At 39.1% G+C, this 20,534-nt stretch overlaps 2 protein-coding genes across 2 annotated transcripts; one reads left to right on the top strand and one right to left on the bottom strand.

The window, feature by feature from the left end:
• Positions 1-13,559: 13,559 nt before the first annotated feature.
• On the bottom strand, positions 13,560-14,036 carry LOC138900101 (uncharacterized). Its single transcript, XM_070186808.1, has one exon. It carries the CDS (start codon positions 14,034-14,036, stop codon positions 13,560-13,562), a length of 477 nt encoding a protein of 158 aa, XP_070042909.1.
• A 3,952-nt stretch (positions 14,037-17,988) lies between these two features.
• LOC138900102 (uncharacterized) lies at positions 17,989-19,384 on the top strand. The gene is made up of 4 exons (XM_070186809.1): positions 17,989-18,459; positions 18,523-18,632; positions 18,714-18,787; positions 19,290-19,384. The coding sequence occupies exons 1-4, from the start codon at positions 17,989-17,991 to the stop codon at positions 19,382-19,384; spliced, it is 750 nt and encodes a 249-aa protein (XP_070042910.1).
• The last annotated feature ends 1,150 nt before the right edge of the window (positions 19,385-20,534 follow it).

A 20,534-nucleotide genomic window follows, 5' to 3' on the forward strand; every position in this document is an offset into this window, starting at 1 on the left:
TTTTTGTTGTGCATCCGCAGAAGTGGAGTGTGGTCCGCACAATTTGAATTGTGGCCGCACCTATAAATCCCAAAAGTGCTAACTCTCTGATGATAGAAAATTAGATAATGTGCGGCCACAACAGGATTTCTGTCGTCCGCACAACTAAACTTGCGGCCGAACATTAGAGTCTCAAAGTAAAGACTCTCTGATGACAGTAAATGTGCTATTCTACGGCTGTGATGGCAATTCTGTGGTCCACACATTTTAACTTGCGTCTGCAGATTTCTTCTTCACTAAGTTGCCCCAAATTCAACATCTGCAGACCACACAAATTCAAATGCGGACGCAAATTTCAAAATTTACATACAGATCAAACTTTTCTATCTAGGTTTTTCAATTTCATGCACAATTAGACATGGAAACCTTATAAAAACAGTGAATTATACTAACCCAGTCTCCATAGAGCATGTATCAAGTTAACCCATTTCAGATTTACCCCACATGGACACACAATTGAACCCTAATGACAAATGGCCTAAAAAAAGAACTAAAAATCTACAAATTAAACTAAAGCAAAAAGTAACATGAAATTTGAAGCATACCAGATGAAATGAGTGTAATGAGTGAACGATCAAATTAGTTGTGTGTGTGGACAGATGAAATTTCCAAGAAAATTTAACATAGTGAAAATTTGTTGTTCAAAGAGTGAAAAGCATAAAAATGGCCATGTTCCTCTATTTATACCAATTGTTTGCTAAGGGGAAGAAGGACGAGTGTGGCGGCACATTTTCATGTGTGGTCCGCACTCTGTTACCTGGGGACCTCATCTCAGCTTTTTACATATGGTCCCCATATTTTCATGTGCAGTCGCAGATCGACCTCCGCACTGACAGGCAAAAACTTTAGAGAGTTGGTATTTTCATCATCTCGCTTGTGAGGTCCACAAAATAAATGTGCGGCCGCAATTCTATTTTGCTATAGCACCAAAAAATGTGCGGTTCGCACAAATCAATTGTGGTCTGTATTCCTTAGAACACTTAGCCATATTTTCGTCCACAATTTGTGTAAGTCACACTCAGCCCTGAAGCATACTTCAAATCAAGTTAGAACAAAAATAACACCTAACTACAAAAGAAAAAGGAAAAGAAACATGGGTTGCCTCCCAAGAAGTGCCTGATTTAACGTCGCGGCACGATGTAAAATACCCTCTAGTGAAATGAATGACCGCCACGACATGGCTATCTCCAACTTTTTCCAAGTAGTGCTTCACCCGATGACCATTGACTCGGAATACTTCATTGTTTTTGTTCTTCAAGTATAATGCACCAAAAGATGTTACACCCACAATTTCAAAAGGACCACTCCATTTAGATTTTAGCTTCCCGGAAAACATATTCAACCTTGAGTTAAACAACAATACAAGATCGCCACCTTGACCTCTTTGTTCCAAATATATTTGTCATGAAGATATTTCATCTTTTCTTTGTACAAGGACGAACTTGCATAAGCATGGTACCGGAACTCATCCAATTCATTCAAGTGTGAAACCCTCAAATTAGCGGCCACATCCCAATCAAGATTTAACTTCTTTAGAGCCCACATGGACTTGTGCTCTAGTTCCACCGAAAGATGACAAGTTTTCCCAAACACCAAATAGTATGGTGACATCCTGATAGGTGTTTTGTAAGCTATCTAGTAAGCCCATAATACGTCATCAAGCTTCTTGGACCAATCCGTGCGATTAACATTCACCATTTTGGAAAAAATACTCTTTATCTCCTAGTTGGAGACTTTCACTTGCCCACTAGCTTGTGGGTGATAAGAAGTCGTGACATTGTGAGTGACACCATACTTTCTAAGTAAAGTGTCGAAAGCCTTGTTGCAAAAATGTGACCCCCTATCGCTTATAATTGCACGTGGAGTACCAAACATTGTGAAAATATTCTTCTTCAAGAAAGTCACCACACTTCTAATCTCATTGTTGGTTAAAGCAACAGCCTCAACCCATTTGGACACATAATCAACCGCGACCAAGATGTAGGTGTTTCCACAAGAGCTCACAAAAGGGCTCATGAAATCGATGCCCCACACATCAAAAATATCAATCTCTAAAATGGTTGTGAGAGGCATTTCATTCTTCTTTGAGATTCCACTATCCCGTTGACATTCATCACATCTTTTCACTAACTCACTTGCATCCTTGTAAATAGTATGCCAATAGAACCCCACAACTAAGCAATTTAGCCGTCAATCTTGCTCCACCATATGGAGAAGAATGGCAAGCCCCAAGAATTTCACCTTGATCTTCTTCCAGTACACATCTTCTAATCACCCCATCTGTACAACTCCAAAAAAGGCATGGTTCATCCCAATAATAATCTTGACAATCCCGTATGAGCTTCTTCCTTTGGCTTGAAGAAAACTCATCCGGAATGATTCCACACACAAGAAAATTTGCTAGATCTGTGAACTACGGCACCTCTTTCATTGAAATTGCCAGGAGTTGCTCATCGGGGAAGGAGTCATTGATTTCAAGGCCATCATGCGGCCTCCCCTCCTCCTCCAAATGAGACAAGTGGTTTGCCACTTGGTTTTCACAACATTTTCTATCTTGGATGTCAATATCAAATTCTTGCAACAAAAGTGCCCATCTTATCAATCGAGATTTGGAGTCCTTTTTGCTCATAAGATAATGAAGCTCTGTATGATCCGTGTGGACAATGACTTTTGCACCCATCAAGTATGGGCAAAACTTCTCAATTGCGAACACAATAGCAAGGAGATCATTCTCCGTAACAATATAGTTGACTTGGGCACTATTTATGGTCTTACTAGCATAGTATACCGGATGAAAATTTTTGTTGATTCGTTTCCCCAAAACAGCCCTAAATGCTATATCACTTGCATCACACATGAGTTCAAAAGGCATACTCTAATTTGGAGCAGTGATGATGGGAGTAGTTGTCAACTTGAAACTTTAACAATTCAAAAGCTCCCATGCTATCATAATTGAAGTTAAACTTAGCATCCTTCTCAAGAAGCTTGCACAACGGTTCACCACCTTAGAGAAATCTTTGATGAAACACCGGTAAAAACCCGTGTGGCCTAAGAAACTCCGCACACCCTTCACCGAAGTTGGAGGTGGAAGTTTAGAAATCACCTCAATCTTTGCTTTGTCAACTTCAATTCCGTTCTTTGAGATTTTGTGCCCAAGGACAATACCTTCCTCGACCATGAAATGGCATTTCTCCCAATTAAGCACCAAATTTGTTTCTTCACATCTAGGCAACACTCTATCTAAATTTGCAAGACAATCATCAAATGAATCTCCAACCACCAAGAAGTCATCCATGAAAACTTCAAGGTAGTCCTCTACCATGTCCGTAAAAATAGCCATCATACACCTTTGAAACATTACCAGTGCATTTCACAAACCAAATGGCATTCGCTTAAAGGTGAAAGTACCATAGGGACATGTAAAGGTTGTTTTCTCTTGATCTTCCGGAGAAATAAGAATTTGGTTGGAGCCCGAATACCCATCAAGAAAGCAATAGAAAGCACGGCCAGTCAATCTATCGAGCATTTGTTCTAAGAAAGGAAGTGGAACGTGATCCTTCCTTGTGAATTTGTTGAGCTTGCGATAGTCCATACACACTCTTCAACCGGTCACCATTCTTGTAGGAATAAACTCATTCTTGTCATTGGTGACCACCGTCATGCCCCCGTTCTTTGGGATACATTGAACCGAAGAAGTCCATGAACTATCGGAGATGGGGTAGACAACCCTGGCATCCAACAATTTGATAATATCCTTTTTGACAACTTCTTTCATAGCCTCATTGAGTCTCCTTTGATGTTCAATAGATGGTTTGGCTCCACCCTCCAACTTTATCTTATGCATGCAAAAGGCGGGGCTTATCCCCCGAATATCCGCCATTTGCAATCTCATAGAGGTGGGTTTTGGTTGCCCAATTTACAAAGTCTTGAAAATCAAATAGTGCATCAAATTGATACTTTCCCCAAGATAACAAAGAGCTTTAGCAAACTCAGCACTTCCAATGTACCTATGAATGGGGATATTTTCGAAACTCACATAGAAAAAAGAAAGTGAATTAGACAAAAAGAAAAGCAACTTGGACAAAAAAAATAAGTGATTTGGACAAAAAGAAATGAAGTGTCTTAGACAAATATTTGTTGTCGATAACCTCAGACCAATCAATCGAATATTGATTAATACGTAATCGATCGAACACTACTTGAAAACGGCTTTTCTGCTTCAAAACGGACTGTTCCAAATGTTCCTTGAAATTCTTGCTCCCATTGGACCATTTGTATCTATATGCATCAGGATCCCGATTCATGGATCTCTCGGTTCGAGAAATCAAAATAAGAGGCTCGAACCATTTCTTCTGACTATTTTTCAAATTCGATAAATATTGGTTGATCATATATTTCATTATAGTTCTATGATTCAGAGTATCATTTACAAGGAATTGTGAAAGCACTGGGATCCTCTAACTTAGGAGCCATTGAATGCACAATTGCACTCACTTGATGAGTGACCTTGATAGTTTCAAAATTCATTGACCGCTTCTTGGTCACTAGACGGGTCCACCTCCTCTTGAGTCTCTTCCACACAATCATTAATATCAATCCGAACTATCTCATTAGGTTGCACCACATAGTTCGGGGTTTCCTCTTCTTGCACCACTTGATCATCATCAACAAGTTGCCTTTGACTTAAGGTGAGTGCATTCCTACCTCTTCAACTTTTTGTGGTAACGACCATGACATGTACCGTGTTATTTCCACCCTTTGGGTTTACTACCGTGTCACTTGGTAGTGCTCCCTTAGGATGAGAATTTAATGCTTGAGAGATTTGCCCCATTTGAAATTCTAAGTTGCAGATTGATGTGTTGTGTGACGCAAGTTAGGCATCCGAATCGGCATTCTTTTCCATCATTTGTTTGAACATATTTTCAATTTGTCCCATCTGATTATTTGAAGAACTTAAACCATGGGAAGGATAAGGAGGTGGGTTGCTCGGTTATTGGTACATCGGGGGACTTTAAAAACCCGATCCCCGGTTGCCTTGATTGTTGTTCCATCCGCCTTGATTGTTAAACCCCCCTCCCCTCCCATCCCCACCCCAATTTACTTGACTATTTCCACTCCAATTTCCTTGATTGTTGTTGTTATGCCAATTCCCTTGATTGTTGCCACCACTCCAATTTCCTTGATTGTTATAATTCCAATTGCCTCGATTGTTTTGAGGTAGTCATTGTTGTTGGTTTGGGCCTTGGAAATTGTATCTTTGCCCTTGAAAAATGGTTCACATATTGCACCTCCTCTTCTTGTTCATTATAGGAATCATCTTGCTCAAAACTACCATCTTCTTGCATATAGTTCTCCACTCAATTTTACACTTGTGGACCCTTGGTCCTTCTCTTGTTCACCATCATGTTCACTCCTTCCTTGGCATTGCCTTGCTTAGGATTTTGCACTTGATTTAGTTGGGCCTTTGCTAGTTGAGTCATGGTGGTTGTCAATTCGGCAATGGCTTGCCCATGGTCTTGTAATTCTTTGTGAAGGTGGATCATATTTAGGTCACCTTGTGGAACATTGGCCCGAGATTGCCAAGCCGATGAAGTTTCTGCCATCTCATCAAAATCTCACATGCCTCCACATAAAGCGTAATCATGAAGTTTCCACCAGCAAGTTGATTCACTACACATTGGTTGGTTGTGTTAATCCCATGATAGAAGGTTTGTTGAATCATGTTTTCTGTAATATTGTTGTTGGGACATTCCTTGACCATTGTTCTATAGAGTTCCCATATCTCGTGTAGTGGTTCATTCAGCTCTTGCTTGAATGCCAAAATCTCATCTCGGAGTGTAGCCATGTGCCCCGGAGAGAAGAACTTAGAAATGAACTTTTCCGCCAACTCATCCCAAGTGTGAATTGAATGGTTCGGCAATCATTCCAATCAATCTAAAGTTTTCCCCCATAGAAAGAAGGGAAAAAACCTTAGCCTCAATGTATCCTCGAAGACATTCGTTTGTTGCTCCCCTAACAAGTATCCACAATCCTCTTCAAATGTTTGTACGCATTTTGAGTTGGAGCACCACTGAAGAAACATCGTTTCTCAAACAAAGTGAGCATCACATTGGTGAATTAGAAGTTGCCCGCCCTAATACGAGGAGGGACTATTGTACTAGAATATCCTTCATTGTGTAATATCCGGTGTGGAGCCACTCGTGGTGGAGGTGGGGGTGGAACGAGCACATTGTCATAAGGTATTCGGCCTCTTCTATTGGCTTGTGGATCATGACGTACCTCCTCTACTTGCTCATCCTCCGAATCCAAATCCCCCAAAGGCAAATTTTCGAGCTCATTGTTCACCATGGTTGTACCTACGATTTCTCACACAAGTTAGTAACACGGAAGAAAAAGAAGATATTTCAAAAACAAACCCAAATATATAGCTAACATCGTTTTAACTCCCCCGCAACGGCACCAAAAATTGATGACGTCCACAACACACCTCGATAAGAGATATGATACGATCGTATACAATATAAATTATCCAACTATGAGTCGGGATCGAATCCACAAGGAGTTATAAGGGGAGTTAGGAGTATACACTTGATGAGAGTGAATGGACTAACTAAATTTGCACTTCCACAACAAAGTTTTGATTTCTACTTCTACTATTACTCTAATAATCATGAGCTAAGGAAAATATTCTAGAAATGAACGAATATTTTTGGTTTTTTCCAAATAATTAAAAAGCTTAGGGATATTACCATAACCTAGGTGTTCGCCTAATGGGATAAAGACGTTAATACTTGTTTTGTTGATTGGAGTGTATTAGGCTCTCTACTCTATATCACCTATCGGTCAAAGAGTGATTTTGCCCAATTTAGCTTTCTCAAGTCCAAATAGGTATCAACCAAAATAGTTGATATGAGCTCTAGTCGGGTTCATACTATCTCTAGTTTGAACCCTTTAATTAGGCTAACCAATCTCTCAATTAGTCCAATTTCTTGTTAGCCAAGTTATCCTTGACTATGTCCCTCTTTCTCAAGTAGAGACTAAGTCAAAAAAGTATGAATCAATGTTTGCAACCATTAATTCTAAAATTAAAGCATGAACTAAGCTAAATAATCAACACTCAATCATAAACAAGCATTAAATTAAAAACCCATAACGTTTACACACTAGGGTTGGGTCACAACCCTAGTAAGAATCTAGCTACTCGTTATGCGAATTGAAGAAAATAAAGAAGAAAAGCTAATTAAACTCATAATCAAAGATTAAAATAATAAAATATAATGTTTAAACACTAAAGTAATCACAAACTACCTAAAATGGCAAAAGGTAATGGCTACAGCTTCTTTAAACTTCGAAACTTAACCTAAAATTGTGAAACTCGTCTATTTATAGTGGGCCAAAATTCGCTGACAAAATTTCCCTCGGGACGTTCTGCGGCCGCACGATTCCATGTGTGATCCACAGAATTCTTCAGTTGGCAAGAGATGGGATTCTGCAGCCGCATATTTTTGGATTGCAGCTGCAAAGTATCTTCTGCGGCCGCACAATTCTTGTGCGGTCCATACTTCAGCAAGGTGTCTGAACTTGATCTTCTGCATACTCTCTGAACTAGGAATTATTTGTCAGTGCAGACCCTGTTTTGCGGCAGCACAATTCATGTGTGGTCTGCACATTTGTCAAAATCATGTTGGGTTCTTTAGCTTGGTTTATGGCCGCAGATGGAATTCTGATGTCCGTACTTCTTTGCATCTCTGCCCTTTATTGCCTTGTGATTCGTAACACTCTTTTTTAGTCGGATATCATCATAGGAGACCAAAATTCCAACATTCCTGTAATTTGCATAATTTTATTAGTTTCGGGAACATAAATCAATACTTTCGGACTAAAATAAAAGCATAAATGTGCTAATAAGTAGTCAAACTCCCCACTTATCAGGGACGAAATTGAAATGGGGCGAGGGATCTAAGGTTTCAATTCCTAGCCTACTAATTGACAAGATTGAGGGGTTTTCTAGGAAAGCCGGTTATGGATTGGGAATGAGAAGGGGACGGTGATTATCTGGTCATAAATGGGATAGTTTGGAGGTTTCTAGCGGCAGAGAAGTGCGGAGCCACTAGTGGAGAGGCGGAGGGCGGCAAAACAATATCTGGCCATCTTGAATTCTAAATTGGGGCGGAGGAGAGAAGGGATAGGATTGGATTTCAGTAAAAATGTGATCTTGGACATTTGTTTTGTTTAAAAGAGGCTGATTGGCAAAACGACATAGTTTTAGCCTTGAACTACGCCATTTTGGAGCTCTAAAATAAAAGGGGTCTGGACCGTGTCGCAAATTGGGTAGGGGCGGGGCTTTCATTGCAAAGAATGGGCCAAAAAAAGGTTGTCCCAATCCGATTTCAATGACCACCAGTCCCCATCTCTTTTTCCCTTTCAATTTTCACCATTAGCCATTTTAATTAACATTTTAATCAAATCTTATTTTGCACAATTAGCCTACCTAGCTACTTATATAATAATCAACTATTAAAATTGAAAATTATCTTGTTAAACGAATTAATTATGCAACTAAAAAGTTCTAAAATGCAAAAGATAGAAGACAAATGTATTTTTTATTATTTTTATGATTAACAATGTACCTAATTATGCTTTTAAAAATACAAAAAAATGTAAAAATATAATTAAATGCAACAATAAATAAAAATTCCTAAAAATTCTATAAAACTTAAAAGAATTAAAAGACTAATATGAAGTATTTTTAGAGGTAACTTTAAATAGGGCAAAACGTATCTGCTCACAACTATCCCTCTTTGCTCGAGAACATGAAGTATTTTTGGGCAAAGAAAAAGTGAGCATTGTGATTAATTTTTTCCCGCTTGATACTCCATGTGAAACATTTTTAAAAAGTTGACTGAACTTTGCTTTCGAGGTTGCCTACATATCCTTGGCTATAATAAAATTAGGTCAGTGTAGTTCTGGAAGTTTTGGTAGCTAGGACTACTAAAGAGCTAGGATTTACTTTTGTTGTTGTTGCTGTTACTGTTTTGCTAAACTCTTTATTACACCAAAATCAAAAGAAATTTAACATGCCTATCAACTAGGAGTTACAAGATTCCTATCTATAAGTCTTCTAAAAGCCTTGTCTTGAGTCTTGACTTGTTCTTCCTGCAAACCATAACTTGATTCTTGATGCCCTGTAGCTGCAGGTGTTAGGTCACTCTTGTATGCTTCTTACTTGATCAAAATGGAGGATGTAATGCTTGTGAAACTAGTCATTCTTTTGAGCAATCCATGCCATCTTCCATTCGTTCTTGCAGTTTGAACTTGTTTCTTTCTTTTGATCCGGACTGGGTGTGCTTTTTATTTGACTATCTCAAACTCCGTGCCTTGAGGTAAAATCTTAAACGACACCAAAGACGAATAAACAAACAAAATTGTTTTGCCCCAGTTTTCACTAGAAAAATATCGTGAGTTATTGCGAACAAATCCTAAACTATATCTTTTATTGAAAGCAAGAAAATATTGGGAATGGTGTACCCTCGGGAATCATGATTCTTTAGGAATGGTGTACCCTTAAATCCCAATGACACCTTAATTAAGGGTTGAAGTACCGTACGTTGAGAAATACAGCTAAGATATGGGGTACCTTTTTGTCTTAAATATCATCAACTAGGGAATAGTGTACCCTATGCTTGAAAGATACAGCTAGGGATAGTATACCATATGCTTAACATGCGACTAGGGAATGGTGTACTCTTTGGTCTTACATATCATCAATTAGGGAATGGTGTACCCTATGTTGGAAAATATAGCTAGGGAATGGTGTACCCTATGTTGGAAAATGTAGCTAGGGAATGGTGTACCATATGATATCATGCGACTAGGGAATGGTATACTCTTTCATCTTAAATATCATCAACTAGGGATTGATGTAACATATGTTGGAAAATGCAGCTAGGGAATGGTATACCCTATGCTAACACGCGACAAGGAAATGGTGTACCCTTCCCTTTTAAATATCATCAACTAGGGAATGGTGTATCGTATGTTGGAAAATGCAGCTAGAGAATGGTATACTCTATGCTAACATACGACTAGGGATTAGTGTACCCTTTCATCTTAAATATCATCAATTAGAGAATAGTGTTCCCTATGCTGGAAAATACAGCTACGGAATAGTGTATCCTATGCTAACATACAACAACAACAACAACAACAAGAACCCAGTATAATCCCACTAGTGGGGTCTGGGGAGGGTAGTGTGTACGCAGACCTTACCCCTACCCTGGGGTAGAGAGGTTGTTTCCAATAGACCATCGGCATCCTTCCCTCCAAGAACTCCCCACCTTGCTCTTGGGGTGACTCGAACTCACAACCTCTTAGTTGGAAGTGGAGAGTGCTTACCATCCTATGCTAACATGTGACTAGAAAATGGTGTACCCTTTCGTCTTAAATACCATCAACTAGGGAATGGTGTACCATATGCTGAAAAATACAACTAGGGAATGGTGTACCCTATGATGGAAAATATAATTGGGGAATGGTGTACCCTATGATAGCATGCGACTAGGGAATAGTGTATCCTTTTATCTTAAATATCGTCAACTAGGAAATGGTGTACCCAATTTTGGAAAATGCAGCTAGGGGAGATGAACAAAAGAGTGGAAAATTTGAGAAGACTTCCCTTTTTCGAGGATGTTTGATTTTGTGAATCTATTTTTAGCTTAATGCTATTTTACTTTTGATGGTGCTTGCTTCTTGCAGAGTTATTTCCTTGCATTGTGCAATTTTCTATTTTTCAACAGAGAACAATTTGTTAGTTCAGAATGGTGGTTGGTTTGTTGCCTTGAGTTCTTTGGCATCTTGCTTTGGCTTGTCCTTTTGCTCGGATTCTGATCTAAACGAAATTGGTTGCTTTTGGTTGCCAACTTTATTTTCCAGTTCTATGAGACTTTTACTTCTCAAACTTCTGATTTGATGGTTCATAGCCAATTCGGCTCATTTATGGTAAATCTTAAGCTTTTAATTTCACCTTTTGCTTTTGAGGACATTTTACTTAACTTCTTTCCCTGGAGATTTTTGTTTCCAGGGCATCTGCCAATCATGGCCAGTCATAGATGACTCGATGCCTAATGCTAAGTGCTTCGAATAAATTATCTTGACTTAACTGAGAGCCTAGTAATCAATTTTTCCATCATTTCTCTGCCTTGATTTTGGCATGAATTTAGACCGAAAGGAACTCAATGAAAAAGCTTTGATTACAAAACTTGAAGTGAATGTCAAGAAAAGAAAGAATTTAAACAAGAGGTATCCTTTTCGGCAGAATGGAGAGACGGACTTATCTGGAAGTATGAGCAGATTTCAATGAACATGACATGCTTCTTGGATTGGATGCATGATCAGTGTGAACTGTCTCAGATATTCATCACAACCTCTATCTTGAAACTGAGAAACCTTGTTCTGAAATGAGTTGATGTCATGGCAGTGTGAGCTCTCTTTTGGTCAGCAGTGCCCTTTGTGGGTTTTCACTAACAGACCTCTCCCATTTCTCTATTTTTCGTCACCACATAGTGCCATTTGCGAGTTTTCACCAATAAGATTCATTTTTATTTCTCGACTCAACATCGCCTTATAGTGCCCGTGAGGGTTTCACCGATAAGACTTTCTCTTTTTATTTCTCTTGATCTTAAAAATGCAAGGTCCAATACTTGTGATCTTCTTAATCTTAGACGCTCTTAGTGATTAGTCAGAAAGGTCTTGAAAGGGTTTTAGACAAAATGATATGGATTGAATTACAACTTTGGATACTTTCGGAATGCCCTAGTTTTAATCTTTGGGGGAATGTGAATTTTTTGTTTGCTGGGACCGAACCCCAAGGTGGGGCTATCTACGTATCCTTTTGGAATCAGGTCGAACGTAGTTCAATTATCATGAACACTTTGTTTTTTATTTTTGTTTTGCTTTTCCTTTTTTTAGAGAATATGCTGGTTCCAAAGAGAGGTGGAAAAGAAAAGGTGAACAAAACTAAAAAGGGTTTAAGCAAGGGTGATAGTGTTTCGGTAGCAGGAATAAAAGCTTTCATCATCCCAACCTGAGAACGCCTTATGCTAAAGAACATTTCAAAGATATTACCTTTTGACCACGTCTTCATTGATAGTTGTAACTGGGTCATTACTTCTATGTCCCCAAGATACAAAGCTCCTTTTGGAAGGACTCTTTTGACGATACACGGACCTTGCCAATTTGGGGCAAATTTTTCTTTAGCTTCTTCCTGATGTGGAAGAATGTATTTTAAAACTAGTTGCCCCACTTCAAATTGGTTGGGCCGCACTTTCCTGTTATAGGCGCGGGTCATTCTTTGTTGGTACAAATACCCGTGAGAAACTGCGGTTAGTCGCTTTTCATCAATCAATGTCAATTGTTCCAAACGGGTTATTACCCATTCGCCATCCTTAATCTCTACTTCAACAATAATTCGACGGGAGGGAATTTAAATTTCTGCTAGTATTAAAGCTTCTCATTCGTAAACCAACAAGTATGGGGTTGATCCAACTAAAGTGCGCACAGTGGTTCGGTATCCCAAGAGTGCGAAAGGCAGCTTTTCATGCCATTGTCTGGAACCTTGGGCCATTTTTCTAAGATATTCTTTATGTTATTGTTTGCAGCATCAAGAAATTTATTGGTCGATAAGGGATAGAATTTTGATGCATGATTTTGAATTGATCACATACCTCTCTTGCCAAATGGCTATTCAAATTGGCAGCTTTATCCGTAATGATGGTCTTTGGAATACTAAAGTGGCAAATAATGTTGGAGCATATAAAGTCCACAACTGCTTTCTTGGTGACGGCTTTGAGAGTAATCGCCTCCACTTGTGAAATAATCAATGATGACCAGAATAAATCTATGATCATTTGAAGCTTTTGGTTTGATAGGTCCAGTGACATCCATGCCCCATGCAACGAATAGCCAAGGAGAAGACATGGGGTGCAACTCAGACGGTGGCAAGTGAATCAAATTACTATGTATCTAACATTGATGGCATTTACAGACAAAACTAAAAAATAATCCTATTCCTTGGTCATCCAGTAATATCTAGCTCGGAGTATTTTTTTTTGCAAGAATGTAGTCGTTCATATAGGGTCCACACACTCCGGAATGAACTTCATTCATGATCCTTTAGGCTACTCGAATATTTCTTTGGATAGGATTTTCCCACCCAAAAAGAAATCATTGGCAAGTCATCTGATGGTTCTCTTTTGATATCCATTTGCCTGTTTCGGATACTCTTTTATTTCTAAGAAGTGTTTAATGTCATGATACCAAGGTTTGCCATCTAGTTCTATCTCAATCATATTGCAATAACCATGTCTTTCCCAAACTTATATTTCTAACAGGTCTATGTGTGTGTTACCCGGGCAATGGATCATTGAAGCTATAGTAGCTAATTTATCCGTTAACTCATTGTGAAATCGGGGAATGTACCAGAATTCCACGAACTTGAACCGTTTGCTAAGGTCCTCCACGTGCTATCTGTATGGGATGAGTTTGATATCTTGAGTTTCTCGTTCACCTTGGGCTTGCCGAATAAGCAAATCGGAGTCTCCCATAATCAATAACTCTTGCACACCCATATCGATTTCCATGTTCAACACCATGATACAAGTTTCGTATTCAGCAGGGTTATTGGTGTAGAAGAACAGAAGGCGTGCCATGGCATGGTAGTATTGTCTGGCAGGTGAAATAAGAATTTCCCCAATCCGTATGCTTTTTGCATTTGCTGCTCCATTAAAAAACATTTTCAAGGCGTTACTGTTTCCTGTGACCACTTCAACTGAATTTACTTTCTCATCCGAAAAGGTATTCAAAGGCTGGTATTCGTTATCAACTAGGTTCTCTGCCAAATGATCCGCTAATGCTTGTTCCTTCATTGTAGTGCAGGTGACATTAACTATGTCAACTTCAGTAAGCAATATTTGCAACTTAGCCAGTCTACCAGTTGGCATAGGCTTCTGGAAGATGTATTTCAGGGGGTCTATTCGGGAGAGGAGGTAAGTGGGTAAGCCAAAAGGTAATGCCTTAGCTTTTGAGTGACCCAAGTCAGGGCACAACAGGTCTCTCCAACAGAGTATACTTAACCTCATAACTGATGAACTTCTTATTCAAGTAGTAAATTTCTTATTCTCTCTTCCCGGTTACATCATGTTTCCCGAAGACACATCCGAAAGAATTTTCCAAGACTGTCAAGTATAAAAACAAAGGTCTTCCTGGTTTTCGTGGGACTAGCACAAACGGTGTCAAATTCTTCTTAACACTCATCGGTCCATATAATAGCTGCGTTTTTCTTTAACAACTTAAAGATGGATTCACAAGTAGTTTTAAGTTAAGCAATGAACATACTAATGTAGTTCAGTTTTCCAAGTAGGCTCATGATGACTTTCTTGCTCTTAGGAGGTGTCAAATCTTAGATGGATTTTATCTTTGATGGATCCAACTCAATACCTCTCCTACTGACTATGAACCCCAGAAGTTTCCCAAATGGAACCCCAAATACGCATTTAGAGGAATTTAACTTAAGGTCATACCTTCGCAACCTTTCAAAGAATTTTCTCAAATCTGACACATGATCTTCTTGAGTTTTTCAATTGCTGATCACATCATCCACGTACACCTCGATATCCTAATGCATCATATCATGTAAGATAATAGTCATGGCTCTCATATAAGTTGCCCTTGCGTTCTTTAAACTGAATGTTATAATCCTATAACAATATGTGCCCAAGGGTGTGGTAAAGGAAACATTTTTGGCGTCCTCCTCATCCGTTAAATTTTGGTGATATCCAGCATAACAATCCATGAAATACTATATCTCATGTTTTTCATAATTATCGACGAGGATGTGGGTATTTTGTAAGGGGAAATTATCTTTGGGACTCACTTTGTTTGAATCTATGCAATCAACACAGACTGTGGTTTTTTCGGTCTTTCTTTAGTACTGCATTATATTGGCCAACCATGTAGTGTAACGGACAACTCGGATCACATTATCTTTTAACTGTTTTGTGATCTCTTCGTTTATCCTGTCGCTCATATCTATTTTAAACTTTCTCTGCTTTTGTTGGACTGGTGGAAAACCGGGGTAGGTAGGAAGTTTATGTACTAACAAATCAACGCTCAACTCTGCCATGTCATCATAAGATCACGCGAACACATCTTTGAACTGAAACAAAAGTTTAATTAGGGTGTCCCTAGTTTCCTGGTCAGCATGGATGCTTATCTTTATTTCTTTGACCTCTTCTGAACTTTCAAGATTAATTGACTCGATTTCATTTGGATTTGGCGTTGGCTTATTCTCATATTGTTCTAATTCTCTATTTATTTCCCCAAATGCCATATCTTCATCGTATTCTTCTTCTTGATTCATTATTTCGAAGTTAGAGGTGTTTTAGGATTTTGGCATGAATTCTGCGAGCATGTTATGTTAATAAAGTCTGCATTCACAGAACTGAAAAGAATATAAGAAAATAACAAAATCGGGAAAAGAAAGAGACAGTCATCGACTACGAAATTTTGATTTAATTTCATTCAATTAAAAGATAGAAGGGCATACACTAGAAAATAAGGTGATAAATTAAAAACATATGTATTACACCCTGAAATAATTCAAATGTAGAAAGGACGGCAAAACAGACTATCGGGACTCCCTTCTGACAGGGAAAGGGGTAGCCTCCCAATTTTTTAGCTCGAAGTCTGGGCCCATGTAATGCACCTCAGCACGGCTAGGGCCTTCGCCGATTTGGACCATGTTGGACTCGCGAAGCATTTCCTTCAGATATTGGCATATCTCATCGATCTCTTCAAATATGAAGACTACTTACTCTTTGTAATATATTGACTTGACGAAGAAATTTAAAATGTGTTGGATGGGCTTTGAGAGGACCCAACCATTCTCTTTACGATCTTTGGCACACTGCTCATCGGCTGGCGTGGGCTAGAAGCCTAGTCTGAAAGTATCTTTCTTTTCGAATGCCACAATGGGATCAGTAATGCCCTACAAGGATGCCCCCAGTCCTTTCCCAAGTTTATACCCATTCTTCAGCATTTGAGTGGCTACCATAACAGATGTTACAGGCAGGCAGGGCTCAAGCAATGGGGTCCCCTCGTTGCACCTATTGGTGATCCCTATTTGAAAAGCCTGGTAGACGATAGACTCACTACCTTCCCTTTCCTTGATACACGGGATTGACGGATCCTTGTAAATCGATTGTTCATCTTCCCTATGCACGAAAATATCTTGGTTATCGTGTTCAAATTTGACCATTTAATTAATTGTGAAGGGGATAGCTCTAGCAGCATAGATCCACGACCTTCCAAAGAGGAAATTGTAAGATATCTCCATGTCCAAGACCTGGAAGGTTACTATGAAGTTTATGGGTTCAATGTTAGTACCAAATATATTTCTCCGACGGTATCCCCTTTTATTCTTTCACAAGGAATGATATAGCTATTGTAATCCCGGATCTGATCTGTGTTGACCTTCAATCTTTGGAGAATATGTGTATGACTCCTTACACAATGAGCTGCACGTGAGGGCAATGAATCTCATCAGACGTTATGCTCGGCTTATCCCGCATATGCTCAAATGTATAAATTTTTGGAAGGAACGTTAGTGTTATACGTATTGAAAACATCAAACAAAGAAAAGCAAGTGGTAGATGAGGAGGAGTTCAAGAAAGAAATGACTAATCCTAGTCTGGAATTAAAAGTACTCCCAACCCACTTGAAATATACCTTCCTTGAGACTGATAATTTTTTGTGATTGTTTCTGCTTATTTAACAGGTCAACAGGAACACATATTGGTTAAGTTGTTGTGGAAGTATAAAAAAGTAATCGCCTGGAGCATAGCCGATATTCAGAGAATTAGTCCGGCCATTTGCATGGATAAAATCTTGTTGGAGGAAGGTAGCAAGCCTGTAGTGCAATCCTAACACGGGTTAAATAAAAATCTAGAAGAAGTGGTGCAGAAGGAGATACTCAAACTGTTGGATGCTGGTATAATATTTTCCATCTCCGATAGCCCATGGATCAGCCCAGTGCAAGTTATACCCAAAAAAGGGGCTGGCGGTAGTGAAAAATGAGGACAATGGATTAATTCTTACTAGAGCCGTCACTGGATAGAGAATGTGTATAGATTACAGAAGATTGAATGATGCAACAAGAAATGATCACTTTCTACTCCCTTTCATTGATCAGATGCTTGAAAAGGTGACAGGGCGTGGATGTTACTGTTTCTTATATGGTTACTCAGGGTACAATTAGATACCCATTGCTCCTGAGTATGTCAAGAAAACCACGTTCACTTGCCCGTCGGGAATCTTTGCATACTGAAGGATGCCTCTTTGGTCTTTGCAATGCACCGGCTACATTTCAAAGATGCATGATATCCATTTTATCAAATTGGAATGGGAAATGCTTGGAGGTGTTCATGGATGACTTCACTCTATTTGGCGAGGACTTTGACGAGTGCTAAAAGAATTTGGAGCTTATGTTGAAACGTTGTGAAGACACTCACCTGGTACTCAACAGGAAAAAGTGTCACTTCATGGTCAAGGAGGGAATGTTTCTATGTCACAAGGTGACATCAGAAGGTATCAAAGTCGATGGAGCTAAAGTTGATGTGATTGTGAAACTCCCACCACCAACTTCAGTGAAGAGTATTAGAAGTTTTTTAGGGCACGTTGGGTTATATAAAAGGTTCATTAAGAATTTTTCTAGCATTACCAAGCCCTTAACCACATTACTAGCCCAAGATGTGAAGTTTGTGTTTAGTGTAGAGAGCCTCAGAGCATTCGAGTTGATCAAGGAAAAATTAGTGAGTGCTACCATAATAGTGAACCCCGATTAGAGTGAACCCTTTGAAATCATGTGTGATGCCAGTGAAACAAAGAAGATACAAAATGTTCGGGACCATCTACTACGTGAGTCGGACTTTGAATTATGCTCAGGTAAACTATGCTACCATAGAAAAAGATTTCTTTGCAGCGGTCTCTACTTTCGACAAGTTTAGATCATACCTAGTGGAAAGCAAGGTAATCGTGCATACTAATCACTCAGCATTAAAGTATTTGCTGAGTAAGAACGAGTTGAAACCACGTTTAATGTGGTGGTTGTTATTGATGCAAGAGTTCGACCTTGAGATCAAGGACAGAAAAGGCACGAAAAATCAAGTGGCTGATCATTTGTCTCGACTGGAGAGACCACCCGTCAAAATTGTGGAAAAAACGGAAGAGTTCCCAAATGAGCAGAGTTTTTCCATTACAGCGGTCTCGGAAAGACTGCCATGGTATTCTGATATAGCCAACTTTTTGGCTAGTGGGTGGTTGCCTCATGATTTGTCCTTAGACCAGAAGAGAAAGCTGCAAAGCGAGGTAAAAAACTAATTTTAAAATGAACCTTTTTTGTTTAAATTGTGTGCATATAGCATGATCCAGAGATGTGTACTGGAAGGGAAAACTGAGAACATATTGTCCCATTATCATTACGGAGTAGCTAGAGGGAATTATGGAGGAAATCAAACAGCAACAGAAGTCATGGAAGTTGGGTTCTACTGGCCATCCTTGTAGAAAGATGCAAGGGTATATGTAGTTGCATATGATAAGTGCTAGAGGATATGTAACATTAGCAAGAGGGATGAGATGCCTCTGAACTCTATTTTGGTATATGACATCTTTGACGTTTTGAGCATTGACTTTATGGGTATGTTCCCATCTTTTCACTCATGTGAATGTATCCTAGTATCCATTGACTACGTAACTAAATGGGTCGAAGCAATCCCTACTAGGACTAATGATGCTCGTGTGGTGTGTAAATTATTGTGAAAGAATATATTTACCCATTTTGGGATACCTCGAGTCATTACTAGTGACAATGGGTCACACTTTGTCAATAAACAGTTTGCAACATTGTTGTCTAAGTATGGGGTGACTCATAAAATAGGAATCGCATACCACGCACAGACTAGTGTGTAAGTAGAAGTAGCTAACCGTGAACTTAAACGAATTCTGAAAAACGGTTAGTGCCTCACATAAGAATTAGTCAGTAAAGTTAGATGAAGCTCTATGGACGTATAGAACAGCGTTCAAAACAACCATATGGACTTTACCCTTCAAGTTAGTGTATAAAAAATAGTGTCATCAACCTATGGAGATAGAGCATAAGGCTTATTGGGCAATTAAATTACTTAATCTTTGTCTTGCAGGAGAACACAGATTTTCGCAGATAAATGAGCTGGATGAAGTCAGATTGGATGCGAATGAAAATGCGCGAATTTTCAAGGGAAAGACGAAGAAATAGCATGATCGTCTGATTAAGATAAATGAATTTCATGAAGGGGAAAAGGTCCTGCTATAAAATAGCAGACTTGGATTATTCCTTGAAAAATTCAAATCAATATGGACGGGACCACATGTGATAAAACACATATCGCCATATGGGGTGATTGAGATACGAAACATGGATGGAACAGAGAGCTTCAAAGTAAACGGGCATAGGTTAAAACCTTATTTTGTTGGGAGATTTGCTAAGCAATCCTCTAGCATCATAATCAAATGAATGTGCCCGATAGAGTCAAGCTGACGATTATAACTCAAAACTATCTCTAATCCCTTTTCAAGTTTGTTTTTTGTAGTGTAATGTTAGGTTGATTATGTTCAATTTTGTGAGGAGTAGAGATTAATTGTGTAGTGAGAATTTCTGAAGTTGCAGAGACGTATATGTGAATGGATGGGCAATTTGAGTATGCAATTGTGCCCTTTACGCATTTGTATATGGCGTTGTAGCGCACTTAGAAGGGAAAGCGCGCATATGAGCACGCAAAAATCGAAGGTTGAATAAATTGAACGTGCGCGTCCATGCACGAGAAGCCCTACGCATGTATCTGAGTGCACGTATATCCCAGTCTGTCTGCCATGGGTGCACGGTAGTGCACGATCTGACCCGACCGCACTCCCAGGTAAGTATATTTCCTCTTTTATTAGTTAGCCAATTTTTTTCTTTTTGTTTCAAAACCCACCCAAACTAAACCACACTAAACCCTAACCCCTCTGCCTCATCTAGCCCCAAACCTAACCGCACTCCCCTTCTTTTCAATTCCATTCTCCAAATCTTCCCCCTTCTCTCTCGCCTTCTCCCCCTTTTCATACCTTTTCTTTTTCGCCACTAGTCAAGGCCTTATGCACCATTGCTGACTCTCAAGTATGGCTGCTTTTCTCTCCATGTTGTCAATCTATGTTTGAAGTACAAGTTTCAATTGGGGATTGTGGAAGTTTATGTGTATATTGGTGTGTGATGCACTTGAATGGATTGTTATAGCAGTAAATATAGGGTTATTTAATATAGTTATGATGGGCAAGGGAAAGTGTGCATGACATGTGTTTGAATTAATGCAGCACCGGAGTTTGTGTATTTTTTTATGTGTGCTATTACCAATAGTTAGTCACCGGAG

Source organism: Nicotiana tomentosiformis, chromosome 10, assembly GCF_000390325.3.
Source record: "Nicotiana tomentosiformis chromosome 10, ASM39032v3, whole genome shotgun sequence".
Lineage (NCBI taxonomy): Eukaryota > Viridiplantae > Streptophyta > Magnoliopsida > Solanales > Solanaceae > Nicotiana > Nicotiana tomentosiformis.

What these genes read in the sequence shown, in the direction of transcription:
- LOC138900101 (XM_070186808.1), bottom strand. Translation starts at nt 14,036, where the DNA reads ATGCCAACTGGTAGACTGGCTAAGTTGCAAATATTGCTTACTGAAGTT.
- LOC138900102 (XM_070186809.1), top strand. Translation starts at nt 17,989, where the DNA reads ATGTTCGGGACCATCTACTACGTGAGTCGGACTTTGAATTATGCTCAG. An exon ending in AGAGAAAGCTGCAAAGCGAG is followed by an intron (nt 18,460 to 18,522) that starts GTAAAAAACTAA and finishes AGCATGATCCAG; the next exon opens with AGATGTGTACTGGAAGGGAA. An exon ending in ACAGAAGTCATGGAAGTTGG is followed by an intron (nt 18,633 to 18,713) that starts GTTCTACTGGCC and finishes ATGTAACATTAG; the next exon opens with CAAGAGGGATGAGATGCCTC.